This window comes from Lathyrus oleraceus, chromosome 7 (assembly GCF_024323335.1).
Source record: "Lathyrus oleraceus cultivar Zhongwan6 chromosome 7, CAAS_Psat_ZW6_1.0, whole genome shotgun sequence".
Lineage (NCBI taxonomy): Eukaryota > Viridiplantae > Streptophyta > Magnoliopsida > Fabales > Fabaceae > Lathyrus > Lathyrus oleraceus.
The window spans coordinates 499901360-499923850 of NC_066585.1; the positions used below are offsets into that span (position 1 = coordinate 499901360).

Below are 22491 nucleotides of genomic sequence, written 5' to 3' on the forward strand. Positions count from 1 at the left end.
TTGGAAAGGCCTAAGCGTGAGGATCTCAAATATGTAATCAATTTCACCTAATTCCTAACACAGCTCACGGATCGATCAAACTAGGTTTTGCATTCATATCAAAAATTCAAGATATCTTCCTCTATAGCTAACCAATTCGCAAACCAACTATATCATGATCATCTATGTTGAATGCACTACAATACGCATGTGGAAATTTACAGAATCATGAGATTCGAAAATTTACCTCGAATCAATGGCAGTGGTGATTCTTGTGTTCTTGGCGCGCAATTCCTCAAAACAGTTCAAGCTTGATGATAGGGAAGATGAATGCAACAGCTATCTTGATCCAATGTTGCTCCTAGTGGACAGAATTTCAATTTGCCATGGATGCATCAAGAATGGACAGTCACGAATTTGAGGTCCTTTTGATCCAAACTACCAAAACAGCTTGAGAAGAAGATGAATGGAGGAGAAAGCAAAAAGAATTTCACGAATTGATGAAGAATTGAAGGAGTTTTGATGAATTTTGCTCTTGAATGTTCTTGAGAATTTTGGAGAATTTGGAGGGAAAAGTGGTTGCAATTTCTTGTGAAATGTGATTCTGATCCAGAGTTTGTTACAATTAAGAATTTATACTTCCAACTAATTACATCCTTAATCATGAATTAACCAAAATGAATGGTAATTAGCATAAATATCATTTTCAAAGCAAGGGCAAAAATGCCATTTCACCACAGGCCAATGACAGCTCATTTGACAGCTCACACACTCTCAAAATGACATGTGTGATCTGTTGCAACTTGTCCCATGGCCATTGGATGTGTAATTTGCATTTTCACTATGTCATGGCACTTTATGCATTTTTCAAGTGAAGTTCAAAAGTGACTTGACCAAATATGAGACCTTGACATGTTATGACCATTCCAACCATTTTCAAATTGCATTTGTGAGGTGTTGCAAAAATCCCCATTCCAAAATTCTCATTATTTCTCAAGTTGGACCATTTTGCCCCTGGATTTTTAACTGTACACTTGAAAATTGACTTTTTGCATTGACCATTTTTGATGAATTCCAATTATGCACCATGAAAGTACATGTCAAATGGAGTTTGCACATAAAAAGATCATCCAATTTGGACACTCCATGTGGAAGTTAGGCCCCTCTGATTATGGGTCATTTTTGAAATTGAATGGACCATAACTTGCCAACCATACATGGGATTTTCAAGTTCTTGGACTTTTTGGAAAGGTGAGACCAAGATCTACAACTTTCATGTTGAACAAATTTTCATTTGAAGCTTCCTTGGACATGTAATTTTGAGGTCAAAAACTTTCCATTTTTGGAAACTTCTATTACAAGTCACTTTCTATTTTTGGCAGTTTTTTGTCTGACTTGATTTTCTCCATTCTTGAGCTTTGACATGTCAAATAACACTTGTTCCAACATGAATGAAGTGTATCCAACTCTCTCCCACCTCCAAATCCATAAAATCATGCACAGTTGACCACAGTTGACTTTTTCAACTGATAGATGAATTTGGCAATGCATAAATCAATCTGAGCCCCAATTCCCTGATGAAATGGCTCAAGGATGAACCCCTAGCCTCAATTAACTTAATAAAACCATAGAATGATCTCCACATACATCATAGACCCCATCTCCTGATTATGCCCTGATTGGCCCAATGCAACTGATTAGGGTTGACCAGTGGTCAAAACCCTAATCTCAAGAAATCTGATCCCACACTTGATGAAATCAAACCATGATGATGATGATGAATCATTATAATCAAGATGAAGACCAATATCCTTTGAGAATCATAAAACCCTAATTTGGACCTCCACATCCTCAGATGATTAATGACCAGTCCAATGAAACCCCAGCATGCACATGACCTCTTCATCTCCTGATCAAGACTTGTAAGGAGGACTTGCACAATGTAACCACATGATATGCAATATGCAATGCCTAATGACCTAAAAATGATATGTAATATGTTATGCTAGTCCCAAGAGAGGAGGGCAAATTTTGAGGTGTTACAGCTCAGTCCACACGAACGAATTCCTTCAATCTCAGTGCTAGCTGCTAAGAATGAAGGCTTTGAGTGAGAGAGAGAGAGAGAAACACAATTTTCATCTAAAGCAATGCTTCTGCACAAGGGTTCTATTTATAGAACCACTAGTGTGGGTTGCAAGCTAAAAGACCCACTTAAGTGTATGTGGTCCATATCTTATGATATACCAACATCACTTAAGTTTGAAGTACCTTACCATATTTTGTATTCTACTAAAGTGCACCGTACCTTACGATGTTCTACAATTCACTTAAGTGTATTGTACCTTACGGTGTTCCTTATTTACTCTATCTCTCATCAATCCGTCCATTATGTGTGACCCTGTAGGTTCTCGCGACATTGGTAATTATATTAAATCATGCATTTAACATAATAAATAGTGAGCGGTATCTAGCAACACATCACTGTTACCCAAGACACGAAAATGTCATGTGATCTGACAAATCCTTTTGTGATAAAACATATGTATACAATTACCCTTTTTCCCTTATGTCTATGTTGAAAACAAGGCATAAACAGTGTCATCCTTGTCCAGTTCAATATTGGGCCCGTAGACATTTATCCTGTTGCGCAGGATGGGCAAATTCCATCTAGGTCACTCATGTCTCTCAGCATGCTTCGCGGAGTACCCATCAACTGTCTTTATGATCATCCAGTTATGGACAATGTTTGATCAGCAATAAGGCAATCGACTTTACATCTAAGGTCCATAATGGTTTCAGGTCGAAGGATGGTATACACCATTATCACTGTGAGAATAACTTAGGACACTTTACATAACATTCTATATAGTATTCTCATAGCGGGTCAATCCAGTATGAATATTACTCTTAATATTCATACCTTTGTTTAAGACTTGATAACTCCTTATCCATGATCCATGGGATGTGATCATCAGTCTATATACATAATAGTCTTAATGCTTTAATGTTATCCCACTTTATAACAAAGCTCGACTACAGATACTTTAAGAATAATGTTCTTATGTTTAATGGGATCTCATGAATAAGTCACACTTGATACATTAAACGGACTAGCTATTCTAGGGACTTCATTAAACAAACATAATAATGAAAAAAGACTTTTATTATTAATAAATAATTCGATACAAGTACCAAAAGTATTGACCTCTAGGGCTTACACCAACAATAAGATATAAAAATTAAGAAAAAAGGAATAAAGAGTGTGGCCACACAGAACTGGCATACTTGCTTAAAGAGTAGCTGGACAATACTAAGTGACAATCCCCTAAAATAATTCATTTCAATAAGGTCATTACCATTGATGAAAGTCAGAAAAGTATCAAACAAAACACAAGTTAACAACTTACAGTTCTGATACATTACTCTTTTGATGTACAAAATCCCATCAAATGGAGATCCAAGCAAAATCAAACGAACAACCAGTTTTCAAATGTGAAGCCTCACATTTATCTAAGTTTGGAGACAACTCATGTAGTTGATTTTTGCAAGACAGATGAATTGAATGGACCATTATTCAGATTCTGCAACAAATTATTTCAATCAGTTGAATTTCTTCAGCAAAGTAAAAACTCAAATCAAAATATCTATGATTGAACTTACAACCCAAATATAATGAGAGCATAAATAAAATCAGCAAAATCAACAACAATAAATATCTGATGCTGAAATCAAACCATCATATACATAAAACAATACATATAAAGATAAAGGAGGAAGAACAGAAAAAGAGATAAGAATTAGGGTTTGGTGAAGATAAAGATAAAGAGAGAAGAATACATAAATTGAATGAGAATCCACAAACCTAAAAGCATATCTCCACCTTTTTCTCCTGAAATTGAATCTACAACCCAAAAGCAGATCTCCATATTTTTGTTCGCTTGAAATCGAAACAATAATCTGTAAACAAATTAATCACTTGAACTCAGATATGGTTCTTCTTTGCTTTGAAAACGGATGCCGCAAATGATATCTTATTTCTCTTTTATTTCAATAAGAAAAGGAGGAAGAAGGAAGAAGAAGAGGAAGAAGGAAGAAGCCGAAGAAGAAGGAAGTCGTCCGAGAGAGAGAGAGAGAGAGAAATATATGAAAATGTTGAACTTTGGTTTATGTGATAAAGTTGAATCAGATAGTTTGTTGTAACCAACCATAGCAAACCAAGTTGCAACATACGGGAAGTTGGAACTAAATAGAAGAAGTAGTAACCAAATCATGCAAATTATTGTAGTTTGGTTGCAAAAGATAAAATTTGGACATAAATTACCTTCAAATTAATGACATGACAAAATTTTAGATTGGGACAAAATTGGATATTTCAAAATGTTTTATTTTTTTATATTATAGATACGTGCCTTTTAAATGCACAAATTAACATTGTCCAACTATTAATGTTTCATACAACATTAGTCCAAATATCAAATTTTAAAGTTGCTTGACTCCTAAGCTTCAAATATGGCACATAGAATGTGTGAGAAATTTTCCAAAATAATAATTAATTGTATGATTATATTATTTGAATTAATAATATAAATATAATAATTATTATTGGTCTATAGTAATTATTATTGGTCTAAAGTGCCATTTAATTGATTTCCTTTCTTTTAGGAGTAGTTGCAACGTATAAACAAATATTTGCTATTCTTATGCGAAACGTTGTTTCTAAGTTGCAATTGGAATAGTGCCATGCCTTTTCTAAGAGTTGCTACTGTTTCATAACAGACGTGATTTTCAATATAAATTACAGGTTATGGTCACGGTGGGAAAATACACAAAAACCAATCTCAATTAATTTCTCATTCTAAATCATCTTTCTCTTCTCTAATGCATGAGAGCAATTGAAAGAAACATTCTTCTGTAAAATATTATCAACAGATACGCTTAGAGAGATTGTGCAATTCTCTTTAAGGATTCCAAAGTATCCTGCAGGAAATTCGCCGGTAACTCCTTTTGCATCCAACATAGAAAGATTGGTGGGGGTGAGTTGTTCCTTAAGCTTAGTGTAAATCTACACGCTTTGGAAGTTTATCGTGCAAATTAATTTCTCTGTTTCAACTCCATTTGTTCTTAGTTTTGCAGCAACACCAAAAATTCAAAGGCTCTAACAATCTTAAGGAACAACATTTTTCATATTCAATGGCTGCTTCACTAAAAGAGATGACTTCTGACTTTGTGAAATTAGAGAAATTCGATGGAGGGAATTTTATTCGTTGACAGAAAAAAATGAAATTTCTTCTCACAACACTGAAGATGGTGTATGTCCTTAACATTCCAAAATCGGAAGAAAAAGAAGATGAAATAATTGCTGAAACTAGAGAGAGACAAAAGTGGGACAATGATGATTATATATGCATGGGACACATCCTCAACGGTATGTGCGATTCGTTGTTCGACATTTATCAGAGCAGTAACTCCGCAAAAGAGTTATGGGAGAAATTGGAATCAAGATACATGCAAGAGGACGCTACAAGTAAGAAGTTTCTTGTTTCTCAATTTAATAATTATAAAATGATAGATGGTAGGTCTGTTATGGAACAAATGCATGAAATTAAACGTATTCTCAATAATTACAAACAACATAATATGCACATGGATGAAACTATAATTGTATCCTCCATAATAGATAAACTTCCTCCTTCTTGGAAAGATTTTAAAAGAACCATGAAGCATAAGAAGGAGGATATTTCTCTTGAACAATTGGGTAATCACCTTCGTTTAGAAGAAGAGTATCGAAAACAAGATGATACTAAAAGCCAATTTACTCAAGAGAAGATCCATGTGATGGAGGAAGGAAATTCAAGCAAACATTCCAATAAAAGAAAATGAGATTTCAAAAATTCTCATGAAAACCACAAAGGTTATAACAACCTAAAGAAAAAGAAAGGAAATTGTTATCATTATGGAAATCCAGGACACTTTAAACATGAGTGCAGGTTCTTAAAGAAAAAGAACAAAGATAAGAATTCAAGTGCAATAAAAGAAAATCTTGTTGCTGTTATTTCTGAAATCAACATGATAGAAGATGTTAATTCTTGGTGGATAGACTCTGGTGCTACCCGTCATGTGTGCAAAAATAAAGAACTATTCAAGATCATTAATGAAGAAGATGGTAGTGTTTTGTACATGGGAAATGCTTCTACTGTCCAAGTCAAAGGAAAAGGACCGGTAGAGATTGAATTCACATCTGGAAAAATACTCACTCTTAAAGATGTATTCTATGTTCCTGAAGTTAGGAAAAACTTGATTTCTGTACCTTTACTTAATAAGTATGGTTTCAAATCTGTATTTGAGGGAGATAAATTTATTCTCTCCAAAGGGGGAATGTTTGTGGGGAAAGGTTGTCTTTGTGAGAATATGTTCATGTGTAATATTGTTAATAATAATAATAATGTGATTTCTGCTTATACTGTTGAGTCTTGTGATTTATGGCATATGCGACTAGGACATGTTAATTTTAGTAAATTAAAAGACATGATGAAATCAAGTTTAATTCCTAATTTTGATATAAACTCAAATTCTTGTACCACATGCATGTTAACTAAAATTACAAGACAACCTTTTAAGAGAGTTGAAAGAAATTCTAAAGTATTAGATTTAATTCATTCTGATGTATGTGATTTACATGGTTGGCCTACTATTGGTGGTAAAAAATATTTTGTCACTTTCATTGATGATTGCACTAGATTTTGTTATGTTTATTTAATGCACTCTAAAGATGAAGTTTTAGAAAAATTCAAAAATTTTAAAGCTCAAGTAGAACTCCAACATGAAACTTTTATTAAATGTTTTAGGAGTGATAGAGGGGGAGAATTCTATCATCCTAATTATTTTGAGTCCACTGGTATTATACATCAAATAACTGCACCCTATTCCCCACAACAAAATGGGATAGCAGAAAGGAAAAATAGGGTGTTGGAAGAAATGGTGAATGCCATGTTATCATATTCTGGTTTATCCAAAGAATATTGGGGTGAAGCCATGCTAACTGCATGTTATATACTGAATAGAGTTCCTAATAAAAGGAACAAGATAACCCCATATGAACTCTGGAAGAAAAGAAAACCAAATCTTAAATATTTAAAAGTTTGGGGTTGTAGAGCAATTGTTAAGGTGCCTGAACCAAAAAGAAAGAAATTGGGAGAAAGAGGAATTAAATGTGTATTTCTAGGCTATGCTGAAAACAACAAAGCATATAGATTCATGGTTATTGAATCCAATGACTCATATCCTATTAATACCGTGATTGAGTCACGAGATGCAATTTTTCAAGAAAGTAGATTTACCTCAATTAAAAATTGCAAAGACAATGTTCATTATGATGTTCAAAGTCTTGAAAACAATGTATCAAATAATGATATGTTGGGATGTTCAGAACCTAGAAAAAGTAAAAGAATCCGAAAAGTAAAAAAATTATGGATCAGACTTCTTCATGTTCCTTGTAGAAGGAAATAATGATTCTATAAATCGTTATGGACCAATTTGCTATAACCTAGAGAATGATCCAGAAACATTTGAAGAGGCAATAAAATCTCAAGACTCAGCCTTTTGGAAATAAGCCATCCAAGAGGAAATGGACTCGATTATGGGTAATAAAACCTGGAAATTAGTAGATCTCCCACCAGGGTCAAAACCCATAGGTTGTAAATGGATCTTTAAAAGGAAAATGAAAGTTGATGGTACCATTGAAAAATTCAAAGCTAGACTTGTCGCTAAAGGATTTACACAAAAAGAAGGAATTGATTATTTTGATACTTATGCACCTGTTGCAAGAATTGCATCAATTAGAGTGCTTATGGCACTCGCTTCCATCTATAAATTTGTCATTCATCAAATGGATGTTAAAACTGCTTTCCTAAATGGAGAATTGGATGAAGAGGTGTATATGAAACAACCTGAAGGGTTTGTTATCAAAGGCCAAGAACATAAAGTGTGTAAATTAACTAAGTCTTTATATGGGTTAAAATAAGCGCCCAAACAATGGCATAAAAAATTTGACCAAGTTATGTTGGCCAATGGATACAAAATAAATGAATCTGACAAATGTATTTATAGTAAATTCAACAATGAAAAAGGAGTTATGATTTGTTTATATGTGGATGATATGTTAATCTTTGGTACTGAATTAAAAGAGGTAGAAAAGACTAAAGCTTTCTTATCCAAAATTTTTGATATGAAAGACTTAGGTGAAGCAGATGTGATTTTAGGGATTAAAATCATAAGAGATGGTGAACATATTGGCTTATCCCAATCTCACTATATTGAAAAGGTGCTTAAGAAATTTGATCATTTGGATTGCAAATCCGTTTCTACCCCATTTGATCAAAATGTTAATTTGCAACCACATAAAGGGTGTCCAGTGGCACAACTTGAATATTCAAAGGTAATTGGATGCTTGATGTATGCTATGACATGTACTAGACCTGATATAGCATATGTTGTTGGTAGGTTAAGTCAGTATACAAGTAATCCAAGTAAAGATCATTGACATGCTATTAATAGAGTATTAAAATACTTGAAAGGGACGATTAACTACACTTTAACATATAGTGGATATCCTTCGGTTTTAGAAGGGTATACAGATGCCAGTTGGGTAACATATATAGAAGATCATGCATCCACTAGTGGATGGATCTTCAATCTTGGTGGAGGTGCGGTTTCTTGGGGTTCAAAGAAACAGGCTTGCATTGCCGACTCCACCATGGCTGCAGAATTTATTGCTCTGGCTGCAGGTAGTAAAAAGGCTGAATGGCTAAGAAACTTGTTGTATGAGATACCTATTTGGCCAAAGCCAATAGCACCTATATCCATACATTGTGATAGTCAATCCACACTATCTAAAGCATATAGCCAAGTATATAATGGAAAATCTAGACATATTGGTATAATACATAGCTATATGAAAGATTTAATTTCAAATGGAGTAATCTCCATAATATACGTAAGAACTAATAATAATCTTGCAGATCCTTTGACGAAAGGTCTGAAAAAAGACATGGTGTTGAAGACATCATTGGGGATGGGTCTCAAGCCCATATCTTATTGATCACCAATAGTGGAAACTCAACTCACACTTGATTAAAATCAAGTCTTGAGTTCAATGATGAAAGTATATTATTAAAGTGATTGAAGTACTTAACAATAGAAACATCCCAATGGGCAAAAAGTACTCAGACCATAAAAGTAAAAGTGATAGGATGAGATTATTCTCTTAATAGATATATAGCATATGTTTGCTGGAATGCTTATTATGGGAGCTTTTCTGATATAGTCTACCTATATGAGAATGAAGTAGGCTGCTTCATAGAGTTCAAGGGCTTGACTCTTAAATTCTCATGAAAAGGATACATGACATATGGCCTTATCAAATGTGTCATATTTACAATTCTTTTGATAGTATCGAGATTTCATGTGTAAGTTTTGCACACTTGTTCTAATGAGTAGTTGGTTCAAAGTTTGTCTACCAATGTCTATTCGGGATGAGTGAAACCCATATCTTACTAAGTATTGGTTCAAATCGTGAGATACCAATATCTGAAACCATGATTTTTCCAGAATTATGAGATTTAGTTATTTTGAAAATGGTGGGGGATTGTGAGAAAATTTCCAAAATAATAATTAATTGTATGATTATATTATTTGAATTAATAATATAAATATAGTAATTATTATTGGTCTATAGTAATTATTATTGGTCTAAAGTGCCATTTAATTGGTTCCTTTCTTTTAGGAGTAGTTGCAATGTATAAACAAATATTTGCTATTCTTATGCGAAACGTTGTTACTAAGTTGCAATTGGAATAGTGTCATGTCTTTTCTAAGAGTTGCTACTGTTTCATAACATGCGTGATTTTCAATATAAATTACAGGTTATGGTCACGGTGGGAAAATACACAAAAACCAATCTCAATTAATTTCTCATTCTAAATCATCTTTCTCTTCTCTAATGCATGAGAGCAATTGAAAGAAACATTCTTCTGTAAAATATTATCAACAGATACACTTAGAGAGATTGTGCAATTCTCTTTAAGGATTCCAAAGTATCCTGCAGGAAATTCGCCGGTAACTCCTTTTGCATCCAACATAGAAAGATTGGTGGGGTGAATTGTTCTTTAAACTTAGTGTAAATCTACACGCTTTAAAAGTTTATCGTACAAATTAATTTCTCTGTTTCAACTCCATTTGTTCTTAGTTTTGCAGCAATACCAAAAATTCAAAGGCTCTTACAGAATGTTGGTTATTTTCTAAAGTATAATAATTAATAAGGTATACTTGCTACAGTTTGAAAGGCTTTTCTAGGAGGAGAAAGCAAAGCACACTCTTGACTTTAGGTTTGAGTTATTTAATTTAGTCAAATAAAGCTATAAAGTAAAAGGTGTTAATTTATACTTTCTAGAAAATCATATGGACATCTACTCAAAATACTTTTATTCAGCCCCTTGTTTGATAGTACTTTAATTCAAAACTATGAGGGAAGAAAGAAAAGATGAAAGGTAAAAGGGACAATCTGTCTTTGTGATAATAATGCATGGAGAAAACATAAAAGAATTAAGAAACCATGATCTATTTTTATTATGTACATAAATCATGTTGCCTCGTTTCTTTTTCTTTTGGAGAATAAAAGTAACTTTGATCCAGATGAGTACATAAAGATTTTAATAATTAAATAAGAATGGAGATATTTTTACTTAATAGAGCTACTTTAAATTTTGTTCTTTAATTTTTTTTAATCTAACGGTCTCTATTAATCTTCTACAATCTATTTTAAGAAATATTGAAATAAAATTAGTGAAGATATTAATCCCCTTAAATTAGTAATCAACTAAAAATGTTGGATTAAAATAAAATTATCTACTAGGGCCTAGCTATGTCTATTTTAGTCACACACAAATAGTGCATATGTCTATTATCAATTTTACTATTAGAACAAAAACTAACTACTAAATATTTTAGATCTTAAAAAGAAGGATGCAAAGTAGAAGTTAATATGAGAAGTAATGTGATTATATTATTTAAATATTAGAAAGAGAAATGAATGAATATATAGAACCAATCATAAGGTTCCATGTAAACAGTTTATTATATGCTGATCATATATCCACTAATAACTATATGAGTAGGGTCGGACCCACCACTTTTTCAAAAGATCTCAAATTGATTTTTTGTTCTTCTTTTTTCTTGTCCCTTAAGTTGGCATAATTGAATTCTTTTTATAAAGGAACTAGTTTGTGAGAAGCCACTCTCACGGAATTGATACATCATACATAAATATGATTATCATTGCCTGTGATTAACAACCACTAATATATATTTCTTAAAATGTTTGTATGTGTCTTCTTTTTACAAGTTTAAGATTTTATGTTTGATTTGTATTTAAGGCTTTTGAATAATTTAGAAATGAAAGGGAATGAAGTAGAACGAAATGTAATTTAATCGAGCATGGTGAAATAAAAATAATATAGATTTTATTCTATTGTTTAAATATTTAAAAACGGACGTCCAAATAAAATGATAAAAAATATGATAGGTGATAAAATAAAAATATATTATTTTATTTTGTTGATGTACGTGACTAAGACACACTCCATTATCGGAGAGACACTTTTTAAGTTTACATACAATAATGAGGTCTTTATTCTCTATTGAAATTGGAGAGCTCGGCTAAAGAACAACACATCCCTCCCACAACGTGGAAAACTCACAAACAATCCATAAAAATTAGACTTTATAGATGAAAATATATATTTTGTCTCCCTCACTGATGTCACCGTTAAGCACACCATAATGGCCAAATACAACTAAAACTAAAGTCTAAGGAGTTCCACCCCGACGATATTATATTCCAAAGAGCTGACTTGAGTGGAATGAATGTTCTGGGACAACCAAAGGGCCCAAAATAGAAAAACCCGTATTGATCCACTTTACTCAGCCCAAGGCATAAATATCCTCCCTCGACAGTTTCAGGTGTAGTACCCCAAAATTCCTCCTCCCCCCCCCCCCAAATTTTTGCAATCATCTAACCCATAATCTGAGATCCATCTAACCTCATTCGTGTCTCATGCATATTCATCATCACTCATTCATGGTTAACAGAGACTAACAAACATCATAAGTTCAAGGTTGTTGGTTAACAAAGCAGGTTTAGATTGAAGATTTTGGTATCGTGCATCATATGGGTTGCAACCCTAATTCTTAATCTTGAAGGATCTTGTGTTTGACTTTGTGGATATCTGACATTGACTTCTAAACCCTAAGTATGGGCCCATGATCTGAGGTGTAGATTGTGGAGCTTTGTATTGTGTTTGAAACCCTAATCAGGGATAGTTGGTGCATGAGTGCCATGTTGCTTGGCTTTTGAACTTGGTATTCCTCAAAACCCCAGCTATTGATCTGGGATGTTTGAGGTGTTGGAATCCTCAACTGTAGTGCATGATATTGATGGATTACTTGTGTTGACTTCTCACCTGGCTTAAGACCCTTGGGTATTGCTTAACACTTGGATTTTTGACCTAGATAAAACCCTAATCAGGGCTTGGCTTTTCGTCTGGTGATGTCCAAAACCCTAATCTCAGGTAATCTCAGTGTGTCGCACTCAACATCCTGTACTTCGTCCATTTTCCCCCCTTGGTGCCCGAGTCTATTGTTCATAACCCAAGTCTCTGGTCTCATAATTTTCATCCACTTTCGTTCATTCACTTGATCTTTGTCATGCCACTATTGCTCGGTCTATAAGGTCACGTTCCCCGCTTTCATGTGTCAGTTATAGATCTCGGGTTCGAGTTTATGATTATGTTCATGTATCGAGTCAATTCATTTTCATCCAATTGGACAATTCCATTCATTTTCATCCCTACAACATTCATTACATACAAAAAAGGGTGCAAAAAAGGTGTAATACATTACAAAAACTCATTTTTGGGTGTTTTTACTCTGTGAGTCGACTCATGACTCGGTGCAAAACCCTCGGGTCCGAACAGGTCGACCCATCAGTCGACTCAATTCTGGGAAATTTGAGTGAGTCGACTGACTCACTCTTCACGTCGACTCATTCACCTTTTTTCTTTGAACCTTGTTCCCTCGGGTCGGAACAGGTCGAGTCCCAGGTCGACTCAATTCTGGGAATTCCTGATTGAGTCGACTCACCAGTTCCTTGCGTCGACTCATTTCCAGTTTCCCTTTGATTCATTTTGTCGTGGGTCCATACAGGTCGAATCCTAGGTCGACTCAACCATGGGAAAGACTCTGTTTTAGTCGACTCATTCCCTGTTTGAGTCGACTCAAAGCTCGTTTTGCAGGAATTTCGCTCTGCTGTGAGAAGGGAACTTTTGGGTTAAAGCATGATCCTTCACCATTGAAGTTAGCCAAGGCTTGCCGTCCAAGACAAGTATGCACATCTGCAGGAACACCGGGAGAACCGTCAGCATTCGACAACACTCCAAGTTTCGTTACTTCATCAAACTTCAACCACATGCATTGTGAACACAGTAATTCTACAGCAAACCAAGTGCATCAAATTCACAAACACTTAAACCTGCACAAACAAAACATAACCCAAAATCACTCTTGCACAACATAACCACACAATAAGTAACCTATAGCTGCAAGTCATCCATGCCTAAATCAAATAAATAGCATGTCATTAGCCAACATCAAAGCCTGATTTCATCCAAATTCTCACCTTCAATAGCCAGTCATAAACCACCATTTCCACTAAATTAACCAATTAACTAACTTCCAACTTAGTGAGTTAACTACCTAAACTCACTGTGTTCATCCCAACTAACTCCAGACCTCTTTTAACTAACTCCAAGCCACTGAGTTCATCATCATTTGAAGTCTTCTCCACTCTCTACACTCTCTACACTTTTTGCAATCATCACCTTCAGTTCTCTGCAATTTCTGAACCCTCTCCCTCTCACACTCAAAGCTCAATTTCCAAAACTTCACTGAAGCTTCAAGAAGAGTGAGCTCAACTTCATCATACTGTACTATTTTTGAAGAAGAAGACTCAGAAAACAAGCAAGTCAGAGGAAGATAAAGGCAACACTTCACCTATTTGTACAAGTGATTTTCCGTCTTCATCTTCTCCGATCAACACCTGTCGGAGCAATTCTCAACTTCGGAGGTAGGTCCTTTTTTCATTGCATTTTGGTTGTTATGCTGAACATTACATCATGCTATTACAAACCCCTATCGTGAGGAGCTTCGAATCTTACTCATGGAGGAGTGTTATACATCTGAGTTTTAGGGGTTCTTGAGGGTTTGGTCTCAGTTATTGGTTTTAGGACAGAAATTAGAGAATTGGGAGAGTAGATACTTGTTTAGGAGATGGAGATGGAGATGAAGATGGAGGTGTTTCTGCTTTTTATTTCCGGTAGTCACCACCGCCGGAAGCGATTTTCGGCGCGGTGGTCCACAGTGAAGCTCCGGCGCCGGTGGTCTGACCTACCATGGAAAAGGCACGCAATGCATATTAAAATTTATGTTGGATGTTTCCAAGCCATCTCTCAAGCTTTGGGCTTATTTTTGTTTGGGGCTTGCCACATTCCAAGCCCAATGCATCACCCTATCTCACTCCAATTTTTCTACTGCACCCCCTGGCTGAAAACAACTTTGTTCAACATTGGGCTTTGGCAACTGAAGCCCATGCATTTGGACTCTGTTTTGTTCTTTTTTCTGCACACATCCAAACCAAACTTGCACCCTCTGTTTTGTAAGAGCCCATTCTATTTATTTGTTTGTTATTTGTTTTGGTAATTAGATAACTTTGATTGACAAAACTTAGGTTAATTGGATCAATTAGGAGTTCAACTAGAATTTTCATAATTAGAATTTTAGATTCAATAGCCATTAAATTTGTCAAAAGACCATTTTACCCTTTAGGGGTAATTTTGGACATTTCACCCATATAATCACATGCTCCTTTAGGGATAGAATTTAACTTAGAATTTTAATCCTAAAGTATTAACAATAACATGTTCCCTTAGGAATTTTAACATAGAATCGAAATTTTGACTAACCATGACATGATCTATTAGGATAGTCTAATTCAATGTTAACCATTAAATTAGGTGTTAACCTAGTTTCTCCAACCAAATCAAACTCATGATTCAAATTGGTCAAAAGCAATTTTTGATCAATTAAATCCTTTGAACTTGTATAATCCCATAGTCTAAATTGAGTGACCAAAAGACCCTTGGTCACTTAATAAGACTTTTCTTCTAAGCTATGGAGCTCGAAGCCTCAAGTAAGATTCTCAATCAAGGCATCCTCAGTCATACCAAGTATCAGATTATACAAGTGCTTCAAAGGTGGAAACTGCAAAAGCTTGTTAAATCAAAGCTAGAATTGTGTGGCACGAGCCTTAAATAATGGATAAGGAGTGGGACTGGAGAACTCCTACCCCCATTCTGAGTATCTTTGGGTATGGGACGAATGACCCAGCGCTCATCGTATTCACCTCTATTCATAGACTTTAGCACAACTTTAACCATACAATTGACAAGTCTCTCTCTCTCTCTTCACAAAGCAATACAACAAAGAAAGGACTACATCAACAACTTATCAATCATGAATCAAGTTGTACACGGGCCTTAAGCAACGAAGAAGGAATGGGACTGGAGAATTCCTACCCCCATTCTGAATATCTTTGGGTATGGGACGAATGACCCAGCGCTCATCGTACTCACCTCTATTCATAGACTTTAGTGCAATTCGAATCGAACGATTGATAAGGTATTCATCAACACAATAAATAGCTACAAAGACTCTTCTCTCTCCACTTGAAAGTTAAGACGAGAGTTACATGCCACAAGCCTTAAGTAGTAAATAAGGAATGAGACTGGAGCTTTCCTACACTCATTTTGGATATCTTTGGGTGCGAGACGTTTGACTCGTTGCTTATCGTATCCACCTTTACTCATAGACTTTAGTGTGTTTCTTATCAAATAACTATCAAGTATATTCCCTTCTTTCTATTCAATCATCAATCATATTCTTTTGCCTCCAATCATCTTACTTTCAGCCCTAGTGGGTTGAACTACGAAAGCTCAGATTTCCTTATTGCACTATAAGGATACGTAGGTAGGAGAACCCAGTTTCTTCGCGAGCTATCTTATTTATCAATCTATCTTATCTATTACTACCCTATTCATCAATCAACCTTTCTTCATTCATTAAATCTATAACATCTTTTTGAGATCAATCATATTTCTCCTTGTTTATCCTTTTGGGATGTCTTAACGACAGTCCATCTCCTCAATCGAGAGTTATTTGGGGGCTTTGCCCAAACACTTAATTCAGTCTTTCGTTTTGGCTTTACCTTATAGTGGCAGCATGCTAGTCCATGTATTGGTAAATGCCTACCTTGCTCTTTGATTCAGAGTCTATCTCCTTCTTGGATCCAAGATATTATTCTCTTTTGATCTCGAACTATTTGTTTCCCCAGCATGTGATACATTATTCCTTGTACTATCCAGTACTGCAATCATTCCTTGAATTGGTGTTTGTCTTGTGATCCCCCGTCGCTTAGACAAATACCTCTCTCTCCTTGATTCATGGTAGTTAATCTCTGAAATTGGGTTTGTCTTGTGAGTCCCTGTTGCTTAGACAAATACCTTTTGATACCATTCTGTTGGTACAAATTATACTCTTCATCACTGTATGTCTCTCTTTCTATTCTCGTCATTCCGAACTACGACTTCTCTGACTTTCTCATTGCATGATGAGAATACGTAAGCACGAGGATGCGGATCCTTGGCGAGCATACTTCTAATTATTCCTTCTTCCACCTTAGGGAACCATCCATATCTTTCACGATCCATTATCTATCTTCGATCATAAATCATTCACCCACTGATATACTATTCCTTTGACAACGAAATACACTTTCTTTGGAATTCCATATATATCCTTTTAGGACACCTAATGTAGTTCGCCTTTCTACCTATAGTTGTTTGGGCTACAAACTCAAACACTTAATTCCTTCCTTTTTTGGCTATACACCCTATAGTGGCGGCCTACTGGTCCACATATCGGTTGAAGTTGTTTCCCTCTATGATAGAAATCTCATTCCTCTTATGGATTCCAATACATTTTCACCTTTCGATTTCAAACAATACTTCTTCGGTCACTTGTCACCAAATATCCATTTCTGTGACTTCGGTCACTTCATTCCATTCATCTCCATGATGTACTCATATTCTACATTCCTTCACTCCATGTGATATACCAGTTACCTTTAAGCCAAATACATTACCTATTTGTGCTCCTTCTTGCGTCACCTTGTGAACTAAGAGATGTTCGGGACTGTGCCCAAACATTTATTTTTTCGTCTTTTTGGCTTTACCCTATAGCGGCGGTCCTACTAGCCCACGTACTGGTAATAGCCACCTTACTCTTGGGTTCATATTTTCACCCTTGTTGGAGTTTAAATCATAAAATTCTTTGGTTCAGACCATATTCCTGTCACACTTCTTTCCACCTCCCACTTCTAGTTCCTTGAACTATGATTACTCTGATTTTCTCATTGCACAATGAGAATACGTAAGCATGAGGGCCCCAATCCTCACCGAGCACTTTATCTATTTCTTTTCCTTTTCCCATTCTTTTGCGAGTAATCTTTAGATATAACACCTATTCGAGCGAGAACAATCAAAATGGTTCCCATGGAGTACCATGGATGTTAGTGCTGCTAATACTTTCCCCTTGCATAACCAACTTCCTTACCCAACATATCTCTTTCCTCCATGTTTTATCGATGTTTTCCCTTCCCTTAGGGGATAAATAAAGTTCGATGGCGACTCTATTGTATGTTCGAGCATGCGGTACGTTCGGGTATATTTCCGTTAGCTTCATCAGGTACATTCTCTGATCTCCATTTTATATTATACTCACTAAAATCTTGAATTGACTTGGGCGTTCGAGTGCTAACAATGCAGGTACACTACACGTCGTCGTAAAGGAGATCAACTCCATCGTTCAAGACCATCGATTCTCCAATTGCATTCATTTCTAGTTCTGAAATGGAACAGTTGCGTCGTTTGTATGAAGCAATTATTGATTCCTATATTTTCATCAAGAATAACTCATCCTCGATCTGAAGAAAGATCTCTACCAAAAGCAAATCAAGCGTAAGCAGTAACTCCTGTGAGGATGGTCGAGAAACCTTATTTTGTTTCAGATCCAATTCTTCACATATCTTCGTCGATCGAAGCGCTTCAAAACATCACCACATCCAATGCTTCACCATCTCCCTATTTTTTCTTGATAGATATTGATCCAAGAATTTAGAAAATCGATCGGTCAGAATTAAGATTCCTAGATCGAGAAAAGATCGACGAAATTGCAAACTCTGAACTACCTCAAGTTATCATGGTCGTTATCGCTAATCAAGCTTTGACAGAACTCCTGGTAGACAACATAAGATCTTACAATGTCCTTTATGAAGACGCGTTGGACCCGCTAGGTCTTAGGCAAACAAATATGAATCCGTTTGATGGAGAAGATCTGTTAGCCTTCAACGATTCAGTTACCCGTCCTTATGGAGTGACAGATCTAACATTGCCGATTGGATAATAGACGCATCAGAGAAAGGTGTCTCTCAAATTCCTCATGGTACGGTGCAGAAGCTCCTTCAAAGGTATTCTAGAGAGATCATTCTTAGCAAGGTTAGATGCAGTCACTTCTACAGTTCATATGAAGATAATCTACCATGACGAAGAAGAGATACTGATTACCATCATTTGAGTCCATGCAACTTAGATAGAATCCTACCAGGTCATTTAAGATTGAGTTCGGGCTCTCCCTGGGGTAAGGTCCATGATAATCGAGTTCCTTCAAGAAAACACCAACCTATTTTCCATCTCTCTACACAAAATGCACGGTTTCGCCCCCCGGTATCTTGCCATCAGTTGAACCTAAATGTCAATGCCTTGTATGTGTCCCAATGTTAGAGGAAACAATCTCCTTTGAAGGTCGAGGCCACCAAAATCACGATGTAAGGCCTATTCGATGTCAAATTCATCTTGGAGGCAAATTATACTAAATGGTTGTCCAACGTGCTTCTAGTTAAGATGGCCTCGGGAAAATGGAGGATGTGTGTCGACTACACCAATCTCAATCGGGCATGTCTAAAAGATTCATATATGCTCCCAAACATCGACCAACTTGTTAATAATTTGGTCAGCTACCAATTATTATACTTCATGAACGCATACTTCAGATACAACTAGATACAAATGTTTGGACCTGACCGGGTAAAAATTGCATTCATGACCGAGCAAGCTAGTTACTAGTACAATGCCATGCCATTCGGTTTAAAAGAGCATCAGAGCAACTTACCAGAGGATGGTGAACAAAATATTCTAAGAAGAAATAGGGGAAACACTGTAAGTATACATGGACAACATGATAGTGAAATCCGACGTAGATAAGTTTCACACTCAACATCTCTATCGGGTGTTTAAGAGAGTGTGGAAATACAACATGAGACTTAATCCTGAAAAGTTCACTTTGCCATGAGGGCCATCAAGTTTTTGGGTTTCTATTTGACATGATGAGGAATTGAGGCCAATTCAGATAAATGTGAAATAGTTATCCAAATGAAAGTGTCAACTTCAAAGAAGGATATTCATAGATTAAATGGTATGTTGACTACTTTGAACAGGTTTATCTCCAGATCCACTTGATGACCACTCGTTAAGTGTACCGATAAAGTCGAAGTTATAATAAAAGATTCGTTTCCACAAGGATTGGATTTTAACAAGAAAATTAATTGAAAAATTTAGTAAATAATTTTGTGTGTGTGTGTGTGTGGGGGGGGGGGGGGGGGGGTTCTGTCGAAAAGCAGTTCTAAATGAGAATTGAAACGAGTAAAAATCAAGAATGCAAAGGAAATTAGGACTATTTATCGAATCCCCTTATTTTTACATGTTGATGAACCGTGTACCTGTTGAGTTTCAATCATATTATCATCTCACTGTGAATTAACATAACCACTACACCCAATTCGATGGTGTGTATCTCACTAATGTATACAATAATCCCCTAATTCCGTAGGCCAATTCAGAGACAAATTTGGTGTTGTCAACACGTTAATTCATAAGCAAAAACTCCAAATTCTTCCTATTCCTAGTTCATTTATGAAGTTGAATAAATTGCATAGTTCAGATAATTAGACCAGCGATCATAAATCTATAATTATCTAGATCAATTCATACGCCCGCTAGCGTAAAAAAACATTAAACACAAGAATAATTTAAAGAAGATAATAATATTAAAAGTACTAGACAAATCTCAAACTAACATATGATCCAACAGAGTAAAAACAAAGTTCATCTCAAAAAGCCCTAATCTAGAGAAACTTAGTTACTCATTGATAGATTAACAAATACCATGAGTGAATAAGTATTTATCATCAAAATTAATGGGAGAAATGCTCCCCAGTGACTCCAATATGCTATAAAATCGCTCATTGAATGACCCTAGCAGTCAGTTTCTTCTCAGAATTTGGAACCCTTGAAAAAGTGCCTGAGTTTTCATATAAATAATAAACAGCGTGTCAGGCTGAAAAAGCAATATCGCATCGTTATAGGTCGTCATCGCGCCGCGGTGGGTTGCTTCGTTCACGCGAGAAATTTTGTAGAAAAATAATTTTTTTCCCTCCTTTTTCTTCATATTTTCACCAAGTATTAGTATCATTATTATTCCAAATTTATCCGAATTTCTTCATAAAAATCACATAATGACGATTGTTATCACCACTCAACAAGATCTACCTTTCTACAAGTTGCTTAGGAAACAAGTTGAATTTGAATGGACTACTGAATGCAATGACTCATTTGAATCCTTGAAAAAGGTCTCGGCTACCCTTAGTGCTCACCCCATCATCGTCGGGGGAGACTCTGTATCTTTACTTGGTAGTTGCTGAAGAAGCGGTGATCTCTGTCTGTCATATCCAAATTTTTACCCCTAAGATTCATAGTATCTTAATCAAGCATTACATTCATACTTTCAATTCATCAATACCCTAATGTGTTCACAAGCATGGATCTGAGTGATTCTGGTCTTGTTAACCTCTTCTTGGTTGTTTGCTTAAGCTGGGGTTTGGTATCTCCCTCATTATATCACCCATTGCTTTGCTTCTTCTATCTTTAACTTGATTGGTCTCTTATCACCATGTACTTGGCTCAAAGGTATATACATTGCATCATTCATCACTAACTTCATGCATTTATATAGATTTTTGCTCTTGTGTTGTGCTTGTATCTTTTGTAGTTAGATGGTGCAAGGTTTGAAAAATTTGAAGATCAAAAGAAAGGGCATTGTGGTCTTAATCATTCAAGATTTATTATTTGGCATTAAATATCATGATGTGCATGTATCTCAACATCATTTGGTCATTATTTGTGCAAGTCATCACAAGGAATTACTTCATTAGCTCTAAGACTGGATGTGTTGACTTCCAAACGTCATAACGTTTTTATCAAGCAAGTTATAAACGTGGTTCTCTTTGAATTGAAATCAAATATTCATCATCTACAACTTCTATTCACGTGTCAAGAGCCAATGGTGGATGTAAAACCATTTTTGAAGGCAAAACATCTTAAGTTGTCTAGTGTTTTGACCTGATTTTCAAGTTGAACTTCCCTAGGTCATAACTTGGGCAATACTTATCATATGGATCCCATTATTTTTCTAACATGCTCCAATTGAGACCCTTTACAAGTTTGATTCATTGTTCAAGAAGAGATTTTGCTTGGTTTAGCATTTGACTTTGAAGGTCTTCCTAGTTAATGCCCTGATTTTTGCCCAACTTCAATCTATTATAACTTGGTCAAATTTCATCCAAATGGAGTGGTAAATTTCACTATATCAATCTTGAGAACATCCCTAACAAGTTTTATTTTGATCACAACGTCCAATTTTGAGTGGAAGCCCATTTATTTTGGGAAAACATTACAGGTCATCTTGGTTCCTAGTGATTTTGAGCCAAACTTCAAAACATCTTAACTCCTTCAATTTTTGTCCAAATGAGGTGTTTTTTTTGCAAAATAAATCTCACAACCAATTTTAACATTTTAACTTCACACATCAAAGGCCAATTTTTAGTAGAAAATGGTGAATGAGGTCTATACATTATAGGTCATTTTGCCAACTTCACTACCCCATAACTCTCTTATTTTTGACCCAAATGAGGAGGTTCGTTTTGATATGATATTATTTTTCCATTCTCTACAACTTTCGTTCATTATCCAAAGGCCAAAAATGCATAAATCAAGGACTTGTAATGCAAACCTCAAAGTTGCTAAAATTGTCCAAAAGTGAAAAAATAAGGTTTTTATCTAAAAGCTTTTTGGGTGTTTTTCCAACTCAAACACCTCATAAACAGTTCATATGACTTGTTTGCATCATTGTTTGAGGTTAATTCAATCCAAAACTCAAATTGACCACCTTGTACCT

General features: G+C 35.4%; 1 protein-coding gene across 1 annotated transcript; it reads left to right on the plus strand.

Annotated features, from left to right (window-relative positions):
- The first annotated feature begins 5256 nt into the window (after nt 1–5256).
- On the plus strand, nt 5257–5859 carry LOC127104586 (uncharacterized). Its single transcript, XM_051041766.1, has one exon. It carries the CDS (start codon nt 5257–5259, stop codon nt 5857–5859), a length of 603 nt encoding a protein of 200 aa, XP_050897723.1.
- The last annotated feature ends 16632 nt before the right edge of the window (nt 5860–22491 follow it).

Coding starts and splice junctions, on each gene's coding strand:
- LOC127104586 (XM_051041766.1), top strand. CDS start 5,257: ATGAAATTTCTTCTCACAACACTGAAGATGGTGTATGTCCTTAACATT.